Source organism: Ostrea edulis, chromosome 1, assembly GCF_947568905.1.
Source record: "Ostrea edulis chromosome 1, xbOstEdul1.1, whole genome shotgun sequence".
NCBI classification, from domain to species: domain Eukaryota; kingdom Metazoa; phylum Mollusca; class Bivalvia; order Ostreida; family Ostreidae; genus Ostrea; species Ostrea edulis.
In genome coordinates this window covers 98,828,198-98,853,050 of record NC_079164.1, presented here as the reverse complement: position 1 = coordinate 98,853,050, position 24,853 = coordinate 98,828,198, and the positions used below count along the sequence as shown (strand labels likewise).

Below are 24,853 nucleotides of genomic sequence, written 5' to 3'. Positions count from 1 at the left end.
TCACATTTAGATTAATTTTGCTTCACATGTCAGAGATTTTCTTGCTGAGTCATGTATGCTTTGCAGGGATCTTGGTGATTAGCAAGTTTGATTTCGCAAACTGTGTTTGGTTCTGACTTTAGACTATCCCAAAAGAAAAAACTCTCCTTGGCAGGAACTCTGTAATAAATGGATTCACACAACGGGACGGCACCATTAATATGGTAAATGACACAGATAAGAGAAAACAATCAATGGGCGATTCTTAGACCCAGTAACATAACGAATTAAAAAAAAGTACCGCTCGATTTCTCGCTAGTCCATGCGAATTGTGACGTCATCCCCTCTTAATTTCCCCCGATATCGCTGATATCTTTGCCAATTACCGTTATCTGAAACCAATGAATCACTCGTCATTAATTATGAGACGGAGTTTCGTCCGAAGCATCTGTTTAAATAAATATCTTCTCTGTTTGTCAAAAAGGACCGTGGAAATAGTCAATACTCAATCAACAACCTCGGTGAACCGGGTTTTACACAATACACAAGTACCTCATTTTAAAACATTTCTAACCGCCTTTAAATTCTGTTTTAAAGATTGCAGTGCCATGCGTCTGATATGAATATAACAATTTTGACAACGTTTGTGTGTATATATATACTTAATCCGAGAGCACGTGAATGACACTTGTGGCTCAACTTTTGTTGTACCGCTTCCAATAGTGCAATAGAGCAGGTATTGTTCACAAACATTACCGCTGGGTATTTTAAACCCTTTTGTTTTTAGTGCTTTGTGTCTTGGACTCCTGTGCACGAGGGAAATGCACCACCCGAGAGGTAAGTTATCAATCTTGAAAATGTTGAATTTCACTCAAAAATCGTAACCTATACATGTTATTTGTCATTGCAATACAATACATGTACATGCAATTGCTTCTGACTGTAGCATTGCATTTTATGGTTTGATATCCATGACTGTGAATTGATTCTGTTTTCTACGTCGGGGACAATTAGTAGCCCTTTTTACGCCAAAAATAATAATCGTAAAATTCTTCAATCCGAAGTGATGCAAGAAATAGGCGTAATCGTACAACAAACACTAAAGACTCGTCCATCAGCGGAGTTGTGCTGGCGACATCTCCCCGCATTTTGCTCGCTCAGCATCAAATAATAAAATAGAAACAGCAGACATGTTTTATTCTTACGATAAGAATGCGATATTGTTTTTATTTTTACTCTTAAGGGAGCCAGCCCCTAAAGCTCTTAATTGTAAACTTACAGAATGTTTCATTGCACATGCAACATCTCTTATGGCTGATTTGCAAGCGACCCTATGAAACATTTACATTTAAAATCAGCAGATATTTGGACTGACAAACAATGTACACACACACACACACACACACACACACACTAGCGTAGGTGTGCGTGTGTAAAAATGAGCAAGGATACCTAGATAAAATAAAACTTGTATAAACTTTTGAATGTATTTTTTAAAGAAATGCGTTTTTAATATCTAGTGTCTTTAAAGTTTGAAAATCAGATCGATGTCCCAGTAGCACACAGGCAACTGGTGTGCTGGTTGTCGACACCGTGGTGGCTGCTTCACATTAGTACAGCGACTGATGTACTGGTTGTCGACACCGTGGTGGCTTCTCCGCATTAGTACAGCGACTGATGTACTGGCTGTCGACACCGTGGTGGCTGCTCCACATTAGTACAGCGACTGATGTACTGGCTGTCGACACCGTGGTGGCTGCTCCACATTAGTACAGCGACTGATGTACTGGCTGTCGACACCGTGGTGACTGCTTCACATTAGTACAGCGACTGATGTACTGGCTGTCGACACCGTGGTGGCTGCTTCACATTAGTACAGCGACTGATGTGCTGGTTGTCGACATCGTGGTGGCTTCTCCACATTAGTACAGCGACTGATGTGCTGGTTGTCGACATCGTGGTGGCTGCTTCACATTAGTACAGCGACTGGTGTGCTGGTTGTCGACATCGTGGTGGCTGCTTCACATTAGTACAGCGACTGATGTGCTGGTTGTCGACATCGTGGTGGCTGCTCCACATTAGTACAGCGACTGATGTGCTGGTTGTCGACATCGTGGTGGCTGCTTCACATTAGTACAGCGACTGATGTGCTGGTTGTCGACACCGTGGTGGCTTCTCCGCATTAGTACAGCGACTGATGTACTGGCTGTCGACACCGTGGTGGCTGCTTCACATTAGTACAGCGACTGATGTACTGGTTGTCGACACCGTGGTGAATGCTCCACATTTGTTCTATATTTGTTCAGTTGTTTTGGCAGCTCCTATGCGTAGGTATGAAACCGCAGTATATATTTAAATGCTGATTAATGGGTCGAATATTATTTTTAAAACGATTGCATTGTTTTTTAAATATCATGTTCCAATGTCCAAGTCAAAAGAAAACTTCAAATTACATACAAAATGAAATCTCGCCGTGTCAACTGCCTGCATTGCATCGTCACGCGCAATGATATGAATATGATACTTGAATATGAAATACGAAACTCTCATTGAACACTTCAAAGGGAATTAAAACAATGAAATACTAATAAACGATAAATACAATCCCTGTGTTACAAATCAAAACAAACGCACGATATATTTGTTGAATTTGAAATATTTCAGAATTTGACCTCACTGGTGAGATGTACTTTTCCTTAACAATTCAGGACGACTATAAATGAAGGTGGAGATGTTCTCAGTAATATTTTCTATCGCCAGATATGACCTAGGTGTTTAAACAGACTTTTTGTTAAAGCGGCCTTCACATTCTATGATAATTAGAGTAATTATACAGATAGGAAGATCTGTTTTATCGCGGGATCTATCTCGAGATCTCCGGATACCACGTGAGTCTCTATCAGATTGCACTCACTGCAACGTAAACACAACATTGTAAGAAGTTACAGAACGGGTAAGTACGAATTATAATGACTGGATAAATACTGATAGGTACATGATCGATTCAGCAATAGTACCGTACACTGGTAATCTTATTAGATATTCAATACAAAACGGGCCTTAAAGCCAGAAGACGCTCTCGCATTTCTGTGTTCGTTGGACGGTCGCGAAAGTTTAGTCGTAGAGTGTTGGTTTCGTAACCGGAAGGTCGTGAGTTCGAGTCCCTCTCGTGCCATGCTCAAACCTTTGAGACGTAAATATAGGTTATGATGGATCCACACTCGGCATTTAGAGGTGAGAATCACGGGTCTTTAGGACATTACTAAAAAACGGAGGTCCCGTGTCGCAGCAGGCGTTGGCACGATAAAGAACCCTCACTGCTGCGGACATAAGTGCTAAGCATAGGTCTGAATTTTTGGTACTTCACCTACAGCTGATGACGTCTCAGTATGAGTGAAAATTCTCGAATGAACGTAAAACAAACAAATAAACAAACAAACAACCAGTCTGAGAAACCCATGGTATATGAGAAATGAGACGACAGGCGACAACAACATTCATGATGCTGACGCTGTTTATTGTTGTGACGTCATATATCGGTTTTTGAATGCAGCCTGTACTCTTTAACACTAGGACTGCATAGTACCCATTATCAATTAAGTTTTACTTTCAACAAAATATTCTCAAAAGCTTACCACGTTATAACCAGTATATTAAAGAAATGTTCTTCATGGAAAAAAAACCACCCCAAAACAATGCGGATTTCCCGTGTGGGTAAATGAAGCATATTTGGTGATCATGCCAACTCTTTGATGGACGTCTAAAACTTCAAAGAGCTAGATTTAAGGTAACCCATATTGTAATTAAAGTCTGTCTACATCGCCAATGAATTAAAAAAAAATTGATGTTGACATTAACTTCAAACTTGGAATCCATTTGGCAGATATCATTTTGATGTTTTAAGTGTTAGGAAGTTTAAAGTATTATTGGAATAGTTTTGTTCTAATCCAGGACAGGGGCATGGCGGGTGTAAATAGATAAATTTATTTCTAACCACTGACTGTGAGAGAGTTTAAGACCAGTTAAACATGCTCTTTTCCTCGGGTGACAATTTATCTCCTACAGAGACGAACGGCCGGGTACAAGCACTCGTTCATTTCTGTAGACGGTTAAAACAAACTACACGTACAATCTCATTGAGAAAAGCCGAAGTCAATGTTCTATTACCCGTGTGTGTATGAAAACTGTGTTAATCGGCTCTAATCTTCAGACTGTTATTAAAACAATATTTAATTTCTTGAAAAATCTTTAGGATCACAACGGAACATGCTTGTTTGGTAGTAGGGTGCGATAAAATTAGGAAACGACGTCCGATTTATGTCCTATCTCTTGTCTCAACCTGGAAACTGGAAGCAGACAGCCCAGTGGATCTTTACCAGGGGGCTTTTTCCCCTTTTAAATGTTTTATTGGGTGCTTTATGGTGATTAATTCCAGAGGAGCAGATTTCAAGTGATCTCTTAAAATTCTTGGAGATATAGTTACTATGAGAACGTAATCTTAGGGTGCGCGACATTGGCTGGGAACCACGTCCAACTGTCACAATAAAAAAAAAACGTCCAAAGCCTAGCTTGAGTGTTAGTGCCTGCCACAGAGGTCTTGGAAAACGGAAGTATTGATCGGAGATAACAGACCGAAGAAAGCCAATGGAAAGTTTTCTTTCTTACCAGTATCGATACCGCTCGGTACTACTTTGCTGTGTTACATGGCGTGAACAGGATAACTTTGCGGGAATTGTCATGTGTTTGCGACATGATGGAAGTAGATCCTTCTCCCAACAATACTAGACGCTGTGTGATTTTAAATCGTGGCATTGCATTCGTACATCGGTTTTTGGAACCCCAAACGCTTTTTGTCGTATCAAAGAATATTGTTTTCATAGCAAGGTAGACTCTGAACTTATTAATGTGTTACATACGAGGAAGCTTACAAAGCCTTACAATGAAGGGTTAAAAAAAATCTAGAGACATTGCATAAATATAGTTTAGAAAGACTTAATGTAAATATTGTCCACTGAGCGAAATATTTAGTCAATGAGAAGTGTAGTTGACAAGTATAATATTATTTCTAAATCTTCCAAATTGATTAATACCTTTCGAACGACGAAGATTTAAAACGGCTAGAACAGAGAATGGACATTATAAAGTGCAGTCTAAGGTTTTAATTTATTTTATCTTACTTTATTATTATTATGTTTTTTTTTGGCACAATTTTTGAAAATTTGATTCTAAAGATTTTCGATGACATAAAGAAAGTGTGAAGAGTTTCCGTGGAACCCCGATGTTTTGGCGTGACTGCGACAGAGTCATGGACATTATTAATTGGAAATGACTTAACAGTTTGCGATTCTGGAGATAAAATGCAATACTTGAGCGACTAGTAACGAATGTTATTCGTAGTATACAAGGGTGACTGATGGGGTCTATGTACATGTGTCGAGAGTTACTGGCAGATAAACTATCGACCACTGCCTATCGGGACTTCTGGACATTTGATGACCAGGCAACCGTCCAAGGAGACACGACCACACGGTAGGTACAGGTCTCGTAACGTTAGACAATTGATGAACTGCTGCTTCCATCTCGTCAGGATCTGCTTCTTTATGAATATGCATTGTTATACAGAAGTCGACAGGTAGGGAAGAGGAGACGGAGGGGACAGAGTCTGTATTAGTGACAGTAAAAATATAGTAATGTCACCCGTTAGATTCTGGATTCGTCTCGATGCATTCCAAAAACGGAAAGTTATGCAAAACACAGCCATAACAAGAATTTAAACTAGTAGATAATTATTATTCTTGGTATTTCTGCTAGATTTCACGACCAGCAATTTCCTCGATTTCTTTGAAAATCAAAATTCTGGATTCTTTGGTTGTCATGTCTTGTACTGTACAAATTTTTGAAGCACTCTTTCCGTGCCATGATCACAAGAACTCGCGAGATTCACCTACCGGGTAGACGATCACAGGAAGTTTAATGAGTGAAAGACACGAACTAAATGAAAACTTGCTAATAGACAGATTCAGATTCCTAAAGCTATACAGCTCATCGGTTTAAATACAACATATATACAAATAAGACAGTAGAGGGTGAGTAGACATACAGATACAATTTTGAGGATATATAAAATCCAATGTACTTCAACATGTATACAACAATACATGTAAATGATATATCGTTGCAGGTACAGCAGGTAAAGTGCATGAAGATCTCAAGTTTGTAGTCTGTTGTATGAACCTTGTATCATACGATATAACGACAACATTGTGATATAGAATCAACTTCTGATTTTATTTCCACATACGAGTGTCAATGATGCTAATATCGGCCGAATCGGGGTCCCCCCCCCCCCCCCCCCCCCGCTGAATTCAGAAAAAATATTGCCGATAATTAAAAAACATGTATGAGTGGATTTTACAGAATTAATTTCAGTCGTCGAACTTTTTTCCTAATGAAAATATTTGCATTCATTATGGAGACGAGTGCTTCGACCTATAAACTATCCTGCAATCAATGACAAATTCAAATGAACACTTTGTAAGCCGAAAGATGACTTGACTCGTTCATGAATTGACTTTAATGGAATTAATTCACAACAGAATTAAAAACAAACAAGAACTTTGAAATAATATTATTTAAACTAAGTAATTAAAATCTTTGAGTATCCACACATTTCCAATTGTCCCAGTCTGCTTTGAACTAGCAGCACCGGAGATCTGTGCAATTCATTCTCTGATTGGTTTCCATTTAAACAAAGTCTCCATGCTTTCCACAGTGAGCATTTACCCACAATTCCGCGTAGGGATAATATTGGTTGAGCACACACTTGACTTCCCTGACCTTTTCATCCGTCATTGCTACAATTTAATTGTCTGTTAGACCCATTAGCTTTGGTCTGAGAATTTTGTTTTTGCGCGACATTTGCTCAACTATAATAACATCGCTACCGTGTCATATTGCTCACGGCAACAGCTTTTAATGTGTATTCAAGAATTACCACATTTGTCTTCTGTTCGTTTACTCACGACAACCATATATATATATATATATATATATATATATATATATATATATATTTATATTCTCATTCTTTAAAATTAACTAGATACCAAGTTTTTACCAAAACACAGTACCGAGTTCCGGTCTGATTCCATTCGATACTTAGGGTTCCTGTGTTGCAATATATGTCCCTCTCATTTACAGACCCTAGCGTTAAAAGTAAATTTGTATGTTACGATCTCACCTATTCAGGATTTTCGATCTGTTTTTCAAAGTGTTTGTTCTTTCCCCCCCACTTGCTGAGAAACAACAGATCTTATAAAAGTTTAACGATTGTTTTCAATTTGAATGTAAGTTGTTGCGAAAATATTGGTTTCTTAATGGATACACGGTTTGAAAGTCATATAATTAGCAGTCTTTTAAATGGACACTTTACATTTAGACGGAAAATTGATGGGACAAACTGATTTCATGAATTTATTCCGCTTTGAAATGGAATATATAATGTTTATTATATCGATTTATATTGAGTTTTGATTTTTTTTACGTGAGTGTGGAAGTTTTAAGGTGTTACATGTACTTCAGATTGAACTCGACGGGGGTTCTTTGTTTGCCTCTACATCGCTTTCCTTTTCATTGAAGGCAAACAAAACGGATTTTTGTTCGGTAACAATGGACTAAAAACTTTGGCTCCCATCTTAAGCGATTTTAACACTGCGTGGGTAGATCTCATCATTCAGTTATAATCTGATCCTTCCATTCAAAGATAGATGATGACGAAGAAGATACATCGTAATCCGGAGTTGATTCTTTACCGCCTTTCTCGTTTTTCTAAACACAGGACAAGCAGACGAGATGGTGTGACGTCACGAGGCAGAGACAGGGTGCTTCAGGATAGTGTAATCGTCTGCTGTTCTGCAGAGAACGCGGGACCGGAAGCAGGCTACTCCACGGAAACTCCGGACTCGGACGATAGCATGGTGGGACGAACAGCTTTTTCACGCCTAGATCCGGTAAGAAATTGATAAGGAAAATATGACATATTCAAAGTTTGATTTTTTAGTCCCCTACCGACGAAGTCGAAGGGGACTTTAGGTTTGCGCTCCGTCCATCCGTCAGTGCTGCAAATCAGTTTTTCGGACTTTTTTTTATGTGCTTGCAGATATTCATTAAATATTTGGTACATTGCTTTGCCATAACAACTTACAGATGAAGTTCGAATTTCGTCTCGGTCCCTTTCATTTTTTTTATGTGCTTGCAGATATTCATTTTGATATTTGGTACATCTCTTAGCTATAACAAGTTACGGATCAAGTTCGATTTTCATCTCATTTCGTTGATTTTTTAAATACTAATTTATGGCCCTTAGACTAAAAAAATAATATGAATTATCAGTTTTCTGGACTTTTTTGTTTTGCTTTCAGATATTTATTTGATATTTGGTACATTGCTTTGCCATAACAAGTTACAGATCATGTTCGAAAATCGTCTCGGTCCATTGATTTTTCACTTAGTTATGGCCCTTGGACTTAGAAAAAATAGCATGAATTGTCAGTTTTCCTAACTTTCTTTGGTTGTGCTTACATATAATCATTTGATATTCAGTTCATCATGATGATTGCTTTGCCATAATAAGGTCAAAAATAAAAATTGATTTGTTTGATGTACTCTGACCGACCCATCAAATTTGCTCCTACCCAATCTTTTTTTTCAGCAATTCAAATTTTTTTTTTATTTGGTTCCCTTGAAAAATAGAAAATTCTCCTTATTTTAAAAGAAAATATTAGAAATTTACATGATGTTAAAAAAAAACTACCTACCGACCCACCTTGAAAAATGTGGGTCGGAGTACATCGAACAAAAATATTTTTAATGATGGCCTAAGTTACAGATCGATTTTTAAGTTTTCCTAGTCTACTGGTAGTCTTAGTCTACTGGTAGTCTTTGTACCTGAATAGTAGTTGATTTCCAACCATTCCTATCCTGGTTTCCCAATCTTCCCTTTTACATAACCTTAGTCTCATAATGAACTTCATTTAGTTATTGTTTATTTTAATTTTTGAGAGATGTACAGAAAGGTCAACCCATGAAAAAGTGACGCAGGTTTGTTTAATGTGAATACTTCCTTTAATCGAAACATCGCAAAAGTGAGTTAAAGTCGGTATACTCGAAAAATCCGTAGGCTAACATTGACGATGTTCTGATAGATTTTTATTTGTTTGATTTCTGATAGATGATTTAAATTTTTTAAAGTACAGCGTATGAATAACCTGAATTGGATTAAGCTTAAAATCTTTAAGACACTTTATCGATACTTTAATGCAATCTCTTTTGCAGACTATGTGAAAAGCATTTCAATTCCATTAACTTCTTTGTCTTGGGATTTGTAACGGAATTTTCAATAACTTAACTTGTATTCGGAATTCCTTGATAAAATTGACAAAAACATGAGGATAAAGGTGTTTTTAAGTTAGTTATTCTGGAAAACAAACATGTAATTTGTCAATTTTTGAATGATATAGATAGGCACTTTACATGTTATTCAAACTAAGTTTATAGACACAAAGTATTCTGTTTGTTAATGCGATGAATAATGTGACGTTGTAATAAAAGCATACCGATCTGTCTTCTCATCCGAAAATGAAAGTTCTGGAGACCGAGAATTAATCTTGACGCCACTTTTGTTTTACTGACAGCGGTAACTTGTTTTCCCCCTGTCTCCTGGAATCTTGAGTTAAGTTGACAGGGTAGCTCATGTGTTGTTTAGAGAGAATATTTAACAAGAGGGCGAGATTATTTTACGTAGTACAAATTGGATCCTCTTTCTATATTTCAGTTCTATCTTGCCATTAGAATGAAACAAAAAACCGACGTATCAATGTTTGTCGTAAATTGCTTGCTTAACTTTTCAACATTCGTGATTTGTCGACAGGAGCGAGTTTTCTTTTGGTTTAAATCCCAACCCAAGGTTTGACAGGGCAGTTGGACTTTGAAGTGACGTTTTGCTGATCGCGCTGGGATTAGAACCACGTCTTTAGAACCGTCCCATTTTTCTCCAATATCTTAATCACCTATCCAGAATAGATAAAGCAAAACGGAAAGGCATAAAATTTGTTTAAAGATTTTCTGGTCTACGCCATTTTGTTTCCTTCTTTTAAAGATTTTTAAATTCATCAGAAAAAAGCAAAGTTTTTTTTCTCTCTATTTGTTTCTTGGTTTGTTTTACATGAGAATAATTTTGGCATAATAATTGATTTTTATAATTATGATCTTCCAATAAAATTCTTTTTTAAATTGATCAAATTGCATTTTGAAAATCCTAGAGACATTTTGTTAATCTCGCATCTGAGGGGGTTACATTTTATTTTTACATACTGCATTGTACTACAGAGTGTATGTATGCCATGTACTGTTCTTCACTGCACCAAAACTCCACTTGTTGTGATTTACAATTGTCAACAGTGTGGTATTTATCCGTTTATAACCTGCATGTAGTGTAGTGGGGCGGAGGGACACGGGGGATTCCACACGTCAAAGTATATTAAACATGAATATTTTAAAACGAAGATGATCGTCTCCCATCGCCAACTGTCGTCAAATTGGTGGCTTAGGTTCCCGGCCTAATCAATATTCATGTCTTTTGTAACTATGTATCAAATTCCTTAGGAACCCTGATGGGGTTCCCTCTATTGTTTTATGGAGTGCGTTATGAGCGGTTGTTTGTTGAGTTAGATCTACGGAAAGGTAAGGGATAAAAAAAAAAATCAATTATAAACTCCCCCAGTACTACCAGGAATAGTAAGTGTGATGTTAGGTACACGGGTGACCTAACTAGTGTCTCTTCTGTTTAATTTCAGTCCGATTATTTCATCACTCAGGCGGAAAATTAAAAAAAACCCTTGTATATTTTAATATTTTCTCAAGCTTTGATTCTTTGTAGGCTACTTTGAAGTATATTGGATGGGCACCTAGTGATGTAGAATCACGGGATGAAACCAACGGTCTCCCGGAATCTATCAAGAACGATAAAGATAGTGAGTTCATTTACAATACTAGGTAGTTTGCGCTGACTAATGGAATTTTTAAAACAATATTTTAAAAGCTTTTTGTTTATTCCATCAAAGTCAGCGTAAGTTATCCTAACGCTTCCGTCTCTTCTGCAAATATTTTAGCTCTATACCTTTGAAATTTCAATTACTGTTCAATAATTTGAAACTTCTATAGAATTTTATTCTAAATGACATGATTATAAATTACACCACAATTATATATATATATATATATATATATATATATATATATATATATATATATATATTAATATATATAACAATTTCGTGCACATTGAATTTCAAATTCAAATATATCACTTCCTGTAGGTAATTCTTTCTGGTATGTTGGATTTTTTTTCCAGATGAAAATTTGTGCAGACTCTCGAAGGTAAATATTTTACTTTTCATCATAACAAGCACTTACATATATTTAAAGATCCTTTGAAATTTCGATAAACCCATATCGATTCGTTAAAGTATTATGAGTAGCATTTATACCTATCAAAAGCGACTTATGAAATTATCCTACTATACAATGGGGAGTGAACGTCCTTCTTTCTGCCACAAAGACTCAAAAAGTCTTCATGCATTTAAACTTTAATTGCATTCCCATAATATACTTGTGTGGAGTTAGAAAAACATATCTGTGGTTAACGATTTGTAAGTGTCGAAATTTTCCGCTGGTATTTAAAACGCTTTGACATGCTCAAGGTAAAAGTGGTTATGTGTGTAGTCGCCATTGTTTTATACTTGGTGACGGGTCGTATTAACACACAGGGTGTGTGTATCTTAAATGTAGAATATTAAAACTCCACGTGTGTATTGTGGGACAGTTAGTGTATTGGGATGATCCACGTCAGATATGCTTCTCTGGTCGTTTTATAAGTCACCGGTTGTGTCGATGTGTTAGATGATAGCCTATTGTAATGGATTACGATTTTAAAGAAACGTTGGATTCATTAATTTGGTCTACCAATGATCAGGTGGAGTTTAAGAAGCTCACGGAACAGGTGCGGGATGTCAGTATGAATCTTAGAAACAAATTCAGGACCTCTGCATATCAGGTAAGATTCTCTAACCTTAACCGATTCTATTCAGGGTTACCTTTCTTGATAAGATAAACAACGTCTTCTGTCGGCTTTCACAGTTTTATATATGACTGGCCGTGTTTTATCGCGCAATGTACAATACATATTACAGCAAATGTGAAAGTAAACAAAAGCACGTGGATTGCGCTGTTCCGTTAATTGAATTCGTACTTTCGTTGCTACGTAAACAAATTCCAACATGGCGTGTATTGTCACTGTGTGCATGAACAGCGCCGATAAACCACGAAAGCGTTTGTGTATTGGGGCATTTAAAGTTTTTATAAGCCTGAATTTGAGAGAGATTTTTGGGTATTACTTGGTGATGTAATGATGATGAATTGACATTGATGACAACGCATTGACGAGATGTAAATTATTCTTCCTATTGACATGCTTTAAAATGATACACTTTAATCATCATGCAATTCTTCCACTCAAATGTATAACTCACAAAATCTCACACACCAACAGACGCAATTTAAGAACGCTTGCTAAAAAACAAAACAAAAACAACATCAACTCCATGCATGAGTTGATATAGATTTCACATGTAATTAGTACAAATATCAAATTCTTAAAGTTTAAGGAACTTGCAAATTTCCTGTGATGTTCATGCTATACATTCCTTCCCGTTATAACTATGGAATTTTTACCCCCTGTATTAGACCGAAACAAAATTGAAAAATGGAAGCAATAATAGTACTAACATTCCATTTCGTGAAATGTATTCATTTTCATCATTTTTGAAAAGTTTCTAGTAAGTTTCGTTAAGCGGTAAGTTTGATAAAATGAACCGGTATCCGGCACTTCCTGTTGAAGACAGTGATAAGAAAAGCTAATCTTCTGTAAACAGTACTTCAAAAGCCAAAAGATTTGAAACTTTGCATGCAAACGACAATATGATATCGTGTTTTATCACCCTGAAGAGCTCTGTGTTATACAGGAGACACCCAACATGCAAACCCTATATCGCTACATGAGGCAAGGTTCGGCATTGATTTTATTTGTTCAGTTGTTTCTCTCTCCCAAGTTTAAAGTCACACACTGCACTACAAGTACCTAAGTCTCAACCAGGTCGAGGATTATAAAATATTTTAAGTTCATAAAACTGCATTGTTGATAAGATATATTGTGTATTAAATATTCGTAATCCTCTCGGACACGTCATCAGAGACGTGGGGTCTTGTGTTTTCATGAAGGTTTTTTTTTCTCTTTGGAGTTTGAGAAACGATAAAGCACATACTGACCTGGCGAAAAAATATCGTCAGGTATGTCATGATGGGATATTTAATCTCAAGAGGAACAATGACCGAGGCAAGGCAAATCTAGAATCGGATCTTTTAAAGAACTGTGTCATCTCTTTATAAAACAATGAAGGAATAATTATAATGCTAATTATATCGGTGGATGAATTGAACATGGCTACCCAACGACTGAGAAAGAAAAGGAAAAGACGCCGACAGTACAAGGTAACATCCGCAGTGAGGAGCGGATCAAGTCTCTGTGTGCTCCTAAAGCTCCCATTTTGTCAATCAAGGACATTTTCTTGATTACTTTTTATCTGCGTTTGACTGGACTACATGGTCATAGATCAATGGGACATTCGTCAGTTTGATATCTCATGAAGTATTGTTTTGAAAATTAGAGTTGGTTTTGGTTAATGCGAAATTTGTGTGTGTCATTTCTCGTGTTATTGATACAATATATGTACATACGTCTGTAGATGTCACACGAAACAATCAAAGCAAACTGTGCATTCTCTGTGCATCGTTACCGGTGTTTTGCTATTGATTTTGCTTCTTGCCGACAGAACCATTAAGATAATGACAATATTCATGAGAGGGGTCTCTTTGGCGTGGATCACTTTGTACTGTTTATCAGGACTATAATCTATAGCGTTGTTATGACAATGATTTTGGAGTCCTTTTTGACGGGAGGATTAACCGATTGATATACACTGGTCCCCCGCTTTTCTCATCGAACACGCTCTTGCAGGTATGGGTGTTGTTGTTTAGTATACTGATGTGTCAGGTTTCATGCCATTTTCTTGTGCATTCTCTTTGCTCTTTAGAACACAGGCAGTATAATGCATGCTGTTCATCAGAATTGCAAATCAAGCCATTAACAATATGATGTACGGTGGAGAATATACATTTAAATACATGAAGTTCTGTGTACAGCCATATCAGCAATTTTTCCTGTGATAGAAAGGGGAAAACATTTGTTTTTAAATTTTATTAAATGAACATCAATATATAAATCCAGATGTCTGCCCTAGCAACACTGTTATTAGAGGCGTACAAATCAGAATTGGTATGCGTCATCTTGTCAATAATTTTGTCAAATGGGTTGCGCATAGATAATGAACTAGGTTATGTAAAATAATATTCGAGTTTATGTAAAATAATACTAAAGGTTTCTAGTATGTAAAAATTCTAAATGTCGCAATGCAGCAGGAGTATACCGCTCCGGGATCTAAATGGGATTATAACAAGCTATAAGATATTCAAACTTTGCATTTGTATTCGCTGGTCCCTGAGTATGAGACCTGTTGATGTTTGGTGACTATTTGTGCTTATTGCTTGCCTACGGTAAAATTACAGTGAAAAATAATGTAAATCCACCCTTTCTTATACATGGATTTATTTCTATTTAAATATCCCTCGTTTTAGCTGATTAATGCATAGTACTTTTCTCACGAGCATGAAAATTTGTCACACGGCTTCCAGGCACGTTATGACGTCATTGTTTTTATGCTACTCAAGAAGACTATTATGCATGTAGGTGTAGAATGGTTAAACCAAGCTCTTATGGCGAGTAGCGTTTAAAGGTACGGACAGTGGTCACATCCTTGCCAATAGCATCAAGAGTCTGTAAAAGAAATAGACGATATATCTATTTTATTTCGATCTTGCGCTCTGTGTTTTAATCTATCTATTTATCTATCTATCTTATCCATATATTTTAATCCATTTACTAGTATATATTTATCTTAATTTATATATCTATTTTAATCTATCAATCTATTTTAATCCGTCTTCTAGTATCTACACGTATCTATTTTAATCTATCTATCTATTTTGATCTAACTGTCTACCTATTTTAATCTACCTGTCTATTTTATTCTATCTATCTCTATCTTAATCTATCTATCTATTTCAATCTATCCATCTATCTTAATCTAATCTATTTTAATCTATCCATCTATTTTAATCCGTCTTCTAGTATCTACATGTATCTATTTTAATCTATCTATCTATTTTAATCGATTTATCTATTTTAATCTAACTACCTACCTATTTTAATCTACCTGTCTATTTTAATCTATCTATCTCTATCTTAATCTATCTATTTATTTCAATCTATCCATCTATTTTAATCTATATATCTATTTTAATCGATCTATCTATTTTAATCCGTCTTCTAGTATCTATGTATTTTAATCTATATATCTATTTTAATCTATCCATCTATTTTGATCCGTCTTCTAGTATCTACATGTATCTATTTTAATCTATCTATCTATTTTAATCGATTTATCTATTTTAATCTAACTACCTACCTATTTTAATCTACCTGTCTATTTTAATCTATCTATCTCTATCTTAATCTATCTATTTATTTCAATCTATCCATCTATTTTAATCTATATATCTATTTTAATCGATCTATCTATTTTAATCCGTCTTCTAGTATCTATGTATTTTAATCTATGTATCTATTTTAATCTATCCATCTATTTTAATCCGTCTTCTAGTATCTACATGTATCTATTTTAATCTATCTATCTATTTTAATCGATTTATCTATTTTAATCTAACTATCTACCTATTTTAATCGACCTGTCTATTTTAATCTATCTATCTCTATCTTAATCTATCTATTTATTTCAATCTATCCATCTATCGTAATCTATATATCTATTTTAATCGATCTATCTATTTTAATCCGTCTTCTAATATCTATGTATTTTAATCTATATATCTATTTTAATCTATCCATCTATTTTAATCCGTCTTCTAGTATCTACATGTATCTATTTTAATCTATCTATTTTAATCGATTTATCTATTTTAATCTAACTATCTACCTATTTTAATCTACCTGTCTATTATAATCTATCTATCTCTATCTTAATCTATCTATCTATTTCAATCTATCCATCTATCGTAATCTATATATCTATTTTAATCGATCTATCTATTTTAATCCGTCTTCTAGTATCTATGTATTTTAATCTATATATATATTTTAATCTATCCATCTATTTTAATCTATATATCTATTTCAATCTATCTATCTATTTTAATCCATCTACTAGTATCTATCAATCTTAATCTATAGTATCTATTTAATCGATCTATCTATTTTAATCTAACTATCTACATATTTTAATCTACCTGTCTATTTTAATCTATCTATCTCTATCTTAATCTATCTATTCTAATATATCCATTTTAATCTATCTATTTCTATCTATCTATTTTAATGAATATTTCTGTTTTAATCGATCTATTTCAATCCATCTATTTTAATCTATCTTTTAATATATATATATTAATGAATATATCTGTTTTAATCTATCTATTTCAATCTATCTCTCTATTTTAATCTATCTATCTATTTTAATCTATCTATTTTAATTTATCTATTTTAGTCTACATGCATCTATCTATTCTAATCTATCTATACAACGTCACATAATAAAGTAAAACAAATATAAAACCACACATATATAATAGATTTTCAATTTATCTCGTACGAATTATTTTTATGCCCCCGAGATCGAAGATCGGGGTCATATTGTTTTTGTCCTGTCTGTCATTCTGTAATTCTGTCATTCTGTCTGAAACTTTAACCTTGCTAATAACTTTTGAACAGTAAGTGATAGAGCTTTGATATTTCACACGAGTATTCCTTGTGACAAGACATTTTCGTGGGTACCAACATTTTTGACCCCGTGACCTTGACCTTGGAGTGTGACCTACTTTTTGAAAACTTTAACCTTGCTAATAACTTTTGAACAGTAAGTGATAGAGCTTTGATATTTTACATGAGTATTCCTTGTGACAAGACCTTTTCGTGGGTATTAAACCTTTTGACCTTGACATTTAACTTACTTTTTTTTTTTTTACATTGGTCATAAGTTCTAAATGGTAAATATTAGAGCTTTCATATTATACATGAGCATTTCTTTTGACAAGATCTTTCTACTGGTACCAAGATATTTGCCCTTGTGACCTTGGCCATCTTTGGAATTGGCCATTATCGGGGGCATTTGTGTTTCACAAACACATCTTGTTGAATTTCATAATTTCACGCGAGGTTAAGCGTCGTATGTTTACTGGTGTGTAACAACAGCACGTGAGTAACTTTATCCAGTACTGAGTAAATCTGTACTTTATTCATATCATGAGGTAACTAAAAATAATTCATGTAAATTATATACAATTGAAAATAAACACACCTTTCATTTTGAATGGGTTTTGAAATATACCCCTTGTCCCCCAAATTCAATTGTAATGACTGTTATATAGTGCAATAATATACATGTATTCATTAATAAACGTTTATTCCTTATATCCAATTAGAGGCAGAAAAATAATCATTGTCATACAAGAACCAAATTAGACCCAGACAATGATAAATGTCTTCTATAAATACTTACAATAGTCATTGTTTCATCATCTACCCGTGTCCGGACTATTAATGATAAATGTCTTCTATAAATACTTACAATAGTCATAGTTTCATCATCTACCCGTGTCTGGACTATTAATGATAAATGTCTTCTATAAATACTTACAATAGTCATAGTTTCATCATCTACCCGTGTCTGGACTATTAATGATAAATGTCTTCTATAAATACTTACAATAGTCATAGTTTCATCATCTACCCGTGTCTGGACTATTAATGATAAATGTCTTCTATAAATACTTACAATAGTCATAGTTTCATCATCTACCCGTGTCCGGACGATTTTTGACTTCACGTCACCCTCCTTTATTCCTTTCTGGTAGTGAACAAGGTCATCCCCTTCTATTACAAACGTTGACTGAAATAACAGACATTTTGTCGAGTTATAACATGGATAGCCACTTTTCCTATTCCTTGACAATGCAGTTCTAAAAAACACAATGCTAGTATTTACAGTAGCCAGACGTTTGCATGCAGTCTTTCATTAAACTGGTGTATTCTGTACCCCGGTTCCCAGCTTCTAAACAAACAGGCTATGAAATATCATCCTATTTTGTATTGCTTATAGAAGTTATGAGATTGATCACTGTTCGTTATCTTCACCTTTAAAGGAGTTATGAGATTGATCACTGTTCGTTATCTTCATCTTTATAGGAGTTATGAGATTGATCACTGTTCGTTATCTTCACCTTTATAAGAGTTATGAGATTGATCACTGTTCATTATCTTCACCTTTATAGGAGTTATGAGATTGATCACTGTTCGTTATCTTCACCTTGCTATGAGTTATGAGATTGATCAATGTTCATTATCTTCACCTTTATAGGAGTTATGAGATTGATCACTGTTCGTTATCTTCACCTTGATAGGAGTTATGAGATTGATCAGTGTTCATTATATTCACCTTTATAGGAGTTATGAGATTGATCACTGTTCGTTACCTTCACCTTTATAGGAGTTATGAGATTGATTACTGTTCGTTATCTTCACCTTTATAAGAGTTATGAGAATGATCACTGTTAGTTATCTTCACCTTTATAGGAGTTATGAGATTGATCACTGTTCGTTATCTTCACCTTTATAGGAGTTATGAGATTGATCACTGTTCGTTATCTTCACCTTTATAGGAGTTATGAGATTGATCACTGTTCGTTATCTTCACCTTTATAGGAGTTATGAGATTGATCACTGTTCATTATCTTCACCTTTATAGGAGTTATGAGATTGATCACTGTTCGTTATCTTCACCTTGCTATGAGTTATGAGATTGATCAATGTTCATTATCTTCACCTTTATAGGAGTTATGAGATTGATCACTGTTCGTTACCTTCACCTTTATAGGAGTTATGAGATTGATTACTGTTCGTTATCTTCACCTTTATAGGAGTTATGAGATTGATCACTGTTCATTATCTTCACCTTTATAGGAGTTATGAGATTGATCACTGTTCGTTATCTTCGCCTTTATAGGAGTTATGAGATTGATCACTGTTAGTTATCTTCACCTTTATAGGAGTTATGAGATTGATCACTGTTCGTTATCTTAATCTTTTATTGATTACTGTTCGTTATCGTCACCTTTATAGGAGTTTAGAGAATAATCACTATTCATTATCTTCACCTTTAAAGGAGTTATGAGATTGATCACTATTCGTTATTTTCACCTTGATAGGAGTTATGAGATTGATCACTGTTCGTTATCTTCGCCTTTATAGGAGTTATGAGATTGACCACTATTCATTATCTTCACCTTTATATGAGTTATGAGATTGATTACTGTTCGTTGTCTTCACCTTTATAGGAGTTATGACATAGATCACTGTTCGTTATCCTCACCTTTATAGGAGTTATGAGATTGATCACTGTTCGTTATCTTCATCTCTCATCGTTGACCTCGCTACAGTTTTATTTCGGTAAGTCCAGTATGACTGGTGCAACACAAAGTCAGGTGTTGAACTTACCTTACATTTTCGACCATCCATCGTCGTTTCGTCGAACTCCTCTCCCAGCTTAAATTTCAGGTGAGCGTTCTTGAAGGTGGATGTGATGAGGAGCTCCCACGAGTCTCCATCTTGTCTGATCTCTTCATAGCTCGTGATTGAATTCCCTACTTTCCGTAGTACAAACCCGATCCCTGATGCAATATCAACGGTAGTATCAGTGTTCTTAAAGATTGAATCAAAGTCTGGCAGAGACGACAGAATTACCGATCAAACATGCTCTGTAGAGGACAGATACGATAGCTGTCCTCATAGATGCCAGGGATTTATTTCAAGACCTTCAAAGGCGTTTTTCATTCTTGCTGGGTTGGATAGAGTAAATTGGATGGGAAAAAAGGGAACCGAGATGAGAGTAAAGATTATAAAGGTGGAAAGGGAGCGAAGAGGGAAAGGGCGGCGAGGAAGAGAGAGAGAAAAAATGATAAAGAGATGAGAGAAAAAGAGAGGGAGGAAGAGGAATCCTCTGTCCATGCATCCCCATGACGGTTTCTATTCAATTAAAAAAATTGGGCTGTTTCCGTTGGTCATATGACGAATATATTAGGCTTAGTGCTATCTTATGACTTATTTTAATCCACAAGGCCAATGACGTTAGTACTTTGTTTTCAGTTTGATAAGGTGAGAAAGGTTAGGAAACCTTATCGGTGATTAACTTAATGCAAGTACTAACGAGACCCACAATTCTAGAATGAGGTAACAGTGTCCCGATCAGAGTTTTGTCACATATTTCAAAATTTATAGAAACTTGCTAACAGCATGGATTTTTTTTTTTTTTTTTTTTTTTTTTTAGTTTTATCATGTGATTCCTCTACTTTTGTCATAGTTTTTGTCAGCGATTGTTTATTTGGATGTACAAATTAAATTACACGATTGTTAATAGTGGAGGAAAATTTCCTAATTAAGGACTTACCCAGGGTCCTCATATACTCGTCCCATCTGTCATCGCTATTGAAGAGTTTCCAGTGGCCGAGAATCTTCGTCATTCTGCCTCAAAAAGAATATAGGGAATTACGAATCGATAACCTTCCTGACTCTGCCATAGACTTAATGAAATCACAGCGTATCACACGAAGAACGGAGGCTTTCTCCAGAGTCTATCTCCTTTACTTGAACATACATTTAGTTACAAATCTGTATGCACACTGATTTCATTTAAGCCTCCCTAAATATGCTGTAAGATGAATCGGTTCATATTGCAATAGTACATGCACGACGTAATATTTCAGCATTTCTACTTTTTTTTACTGCACAGATATTTGAACTGCCTTACACGGTGACAAAAGTGGTAAGCTTATATGGGTGAAGGTTTCTGTTTTGGATCCACCCCATGTCGATCCTTTCTGTAGGACACGTGGTTTACTTTTATCGTAATAAATCTGCATTCCTACTAACAAACATCTCTCTGTTAAAACTTAGATCGATTCTCTCTTAACAACCTAGAGTAGATCTCCTTAACCAGATCAGCTTTGAAGAAAAAAGGTAGTTGATTTCTTGTATGCACGTGCAGGTACATGCATGCGACCGCCTTGAGCTTATAGTAAGAAAGTTGCAGACGTTAGGCATAGGAAAAATAGTTATTTTGTTTTTAAAAGTGCAATTTTTTGTTCTTAATTATATGTAAGTTGATAATTCATGTAAAATTTTCAATTATTAACGTTACACGAGCTTACCTGTGACTAGGTGTGTTGAGGACGGGTTGCTATCTGTAGGTAGACTTTTAACTGTTGACTTTTGATACCACTCAGCCTTGTGTGTCCTGAAGTATCCACATAGCCAAACATACAGAAAACTTACTTCTTTATGCTGTTAACACTTATAGATTAAATTTACTTGTGACGGTAACCATAGTTACTGCTCTCCATTTGTACAAGGACAGTGGCAGATTTTATTGGGTACTAGCATTAGGTGTCGTAGTGATCTTCAATGACTTGTCATTGACGTAAATAGCCGATTTGGGTGTTCAGTTACGGTGATATATGTGACTAAGTACTTTAATCAGAATCCTAAATGTTTTGCAGAAGTTGTACCAGCAGCCCTCGCCTGTGGAGACAGGCGCTCAGATCTACCGGTCGCAGCTGGCCGCCAGTCTCAAGGCATTCAAGCCCAAGGACTGGCCACCCCTGGACTACCGCGAGAAAGAGACGTCATTTCTTAGGTGTCGGCCGATACAGCAACCACAGCCGGAGAGGTCAGCCATCTTTATCAAAATCTTGTCTTTACAATAATCCGTTCGTCTGCTCCTCTTCTGTTGAGTTATCGCAACAACATCGTTGTCTTTGCCAATAAAACAAACATTTAATAGCTATAACAATGTCAATAATGGATGTGTAACTTCATGTAATGGTTTAATCATCGGAAGCCAGGGTCTGAAGTCATGATAAAGAAGACATTGATCGTGTTGATTGTATCGGCCATGATATATTGCTGTAAAATTGTCTGAGCTCAGATAACAACAATATGGTTTCACCATTAATAATGAATGAATATCAACTTTCTGTATTAAAAAAAATAGAATTGATTGAATGAAATTAATCCATTAAGAATAATCACTTGCAGTTATAATTAATACTTTTGATTACGTAAACATATCTATGCATGTTTTATTGTGTTAGGTTAAAGCATACATCAGGGTTAAAAGTTCTTCGCTCGCGATCCTTCCTTCCATCCATCAGGTAAAATTCACTGCAATAATCTTGCAGCACCATCTGGTAGCAGAGGAAGTATTATATCGAATCGATCAGACGCTTGAGGACACTCGAGTTCAATGCAATAGACGTAGCGTTAATATCATGAAATACATTTGTATTCTAATGCACTTTGCATGTCACAAAAACGGGGATGGTTAGAATTTTGTTGTTTGTAATGGTGAAGGTGAATTTCAGGCAGACGATAGATTGCACGTTTAATACTAGTATTTATTGTGTATGATGAATGAAAAGAATACCAAATAATCAACATCCAGTCGTGTAAAATTGAACTACAGGATATTTAATTGTCTAGGACCTATGGTTGTGTTTGTAATGAATGATGCGTTATATCCTCACAACACGTCGATGAATAAGTCATTTTAACTAACAGAACACACAGATTAACGCCATTGTAGAATGGAAGATGCTGAACTTGTTTCAATTAAACAATAAACAGATTGTTAAATGAGCTTGCATAATTGATAGATAGCCAATAACAGTTATATTTTGCAAATATTAAACATTCTAAATACAGCTAATCCATAATCAGATGAAAGGACTAAATCGACTTATTGCAGTGTGATGGTGGGTTAACATGCATCCGAGAATTTCTCCAACAACACTTTGACTATTATGTTACCCTAATTAAAGGCCAATGTGTCGACAAACCGTCAATTATTCAGAAGCAACATTGAATTCTTTAATATAAAGATTAATTTATCTGTCTTTAATGTCGACAGTATATCACTTCAAGGCCGTTGTAACATTGCATGTTTATTTTTTTTCTTGCAGAGCCCCAACACCTCCGCCCTCCAAGTGTTATGCACAGCGTATTCGCAGACCTCGGTCCGTGCCCGCTAACGCTCGCCGCTGTGACACCCCGAGTGATGTTAGACCCGGTCCATTCGATTCTTTAAACCCGCGTGTACTGTCCTCCTTAATAGGCGACTCTTATCAGCCACACACTTTCGGAGACCGAATCCCTGGAACTGACAACGAAAAAGAGGAGGAAGATGACGATGAAAAGTTAAAATCTGAGACAAACAAACGAAATAAGGAAAAGGATGAAGACAACAGCACCAGTGGAATTGAAAGTAGTCAAACGGACGACGACAGTAGCGGAAGTAGCTCTGACGACGAGGATAGCGATTACGAACCAGAAGTCGATAAAAATAGGGAAGTTCCGGATTTAATACTCAGACCCGAAAAACTGGATTCATTCGTTGTACCGGATTCATCCAAAGGATGGCGGAAGTACGACTTCGATGCGGATCATGTAGACATTCCTCCGTATGAATTCGCCGATCCCATCCCAGAACCATTTAGTGACTTGGATCTACGGCAGATGGCAAGGCTAAAATGGAACTGGCGGGATCATACGCGCGCAAAACCGAAGGACAATTTAGACTTGATGTTAGACCGTTTGGTGGAGCTAGAACGTCTTCAACTGGAAACAGAGGAATGGGAAAATAAACGATATTCTCAGGTAAACCGGAAATCAAAACGTGCTGCAAGTGCCAAGCCTTCTACACGTGATCGCCGGTGTTGTAACAAATGTTTACAGCCTGCGTGTACCGGGGACTGTCCCGAGAAAAATGTGCAATTCAATGTATGTGAATATTGTAGACAAACGTTCTGTGTAGGTTCCCAATGTAAAGAAACAAAATATGATCAACGCATGCGCCAGCCTCGTATTGACGAGGAAAAGCAACAACAAACTAAGTCTCTACCACGTGCTTGTAAATCTTGTCAATTGAAACATAATGCAAAACTGATTAACGCAAATAATTTACTCTTAGGACGACCCAAGTCCGGAAACGCAACATACACTCGCGGGCAATCCTCTTTTAAACCTAAGGATCTCAGACCTCGGCCAGATACACCGTTGAGTCCCGATATTGTTAAGGACTTCGAAAAACTGGGACTTCAAACACATCAGCCTCCAAAACCGGCGATATCTACACAACGGATGCAGCGGCCGCGCAGCCGCAATGCAATAATTCCGGGAAAGACATTTTACTCTCAAAGACGAGATTCTATATCAGAAAATGAAAAAGAAACATTGACTAATATAAAACGAAAGAAAATGAGAAGCATACGAGTTCGAAGACCTAAAACAGCTGTGTGAATTTTATTTAGATAACGCAGAGTTAATGAAAACAAATCAAATATTAGCATTTGATATGGAACTTTTAGGATGAGTTCTTTATTCACTAGTGTTGATTATGTTGTTATTAGTGCTGAATTCCTAGTATTATTTATTTGTTATCAGTGCTAGGTTCCCAAGATCAAGATGTAAAATCTGATGTTGCATTTTGCTTCATACGCAATACATGAAATATGAAACAAT

The 24,853-nt window shown here is 35.8% G+C and overlaps 2 protein-coding genes across 7 annotated transcripts; one reads left to right on the top strand and one right to left on the bottom strand.

Annotated features, from left to right (window-relative positions):
* The first annotated feature begins 727 nt into the window (after positions 1-727).
* Positions 728-24,853, top strand: LOC125671155 (uncharacterized). Of its 4 annotated transcripts, none has more exons than XM_048906678.2 (8): positions 728-816; positions 7,817-7,988; positions 10,916-11,009; positions 11,390-11,415; positions 12,011-12,091; positions 21,069-21,101; positions 21,835-22,004; positions 23,296-24,853. In XM_048906678.2, exons 2-8 carry the CDS (start codon positions 7,953-7,955, stop codon positions 24,629-24,631), a joined length of 1,776 nt encoding a protein of 591 aa, XP_048762635.2. In that variant the 5' UTR covers positions 728-816; positions 7,817-7,952; the 3' UTR covers positions 24,632-24,853. The 4 variants fall into 4 exon arrangements, with proteins under 4 accessions (XP_048762635.2, XP_048762644.2, XP_048762618.2 ...); XM_048906687.2 differs by lacking the exon at positions 728-816 and adding an exon at positions 2,882-2,932; XM_048906661.2 differs by lacking the exon at positions 728-816 and adding an exon at positions 4,537-5,508.
* LOC125671209 (sodium/calcium exchanger regulatory protein 1-like) lies at positions 14,336-21,666 on the bottom strand. 3 transcript variants are annotated; one of them, XM_048906746.2, is made up of 5 exons: positions 21,487-21,645; positions 20,727-20,800; positions 19,778-19,950; positions 18,060-18,173; positions 14,336-14,986 (listed from the first exon to the last, which is right to left on the bottom strand). In XM_048906746.2, the coding sequence occupies exons 2-5, from the start codon at positions 20,797-20,799 to the stop codon at positions 14,924-14,926; spliced, it is 423 nt and encodes a 140-aa protein (XP_048762703.1). In that variant the 5' UTR covers position 20,800; positions 21,487-21,645; the 3' UTR covers positions 14,336-14,923. The 3 variants fall into 3 exon arrangements, with proteins under 3 accessions (XP_048762703.1, XP_055996289.1, XP_055996287.1); XM_056140314.1 differs by lacking the exon at positions 21,487-21,645 and having other exon boundaries at positions 20,727-20,872; XM_056140312.1 differs by lacking the exon at positions 14,336-14,986 and having other exon boundaries at positions 15,747-18,173; positions 21,487-21,666.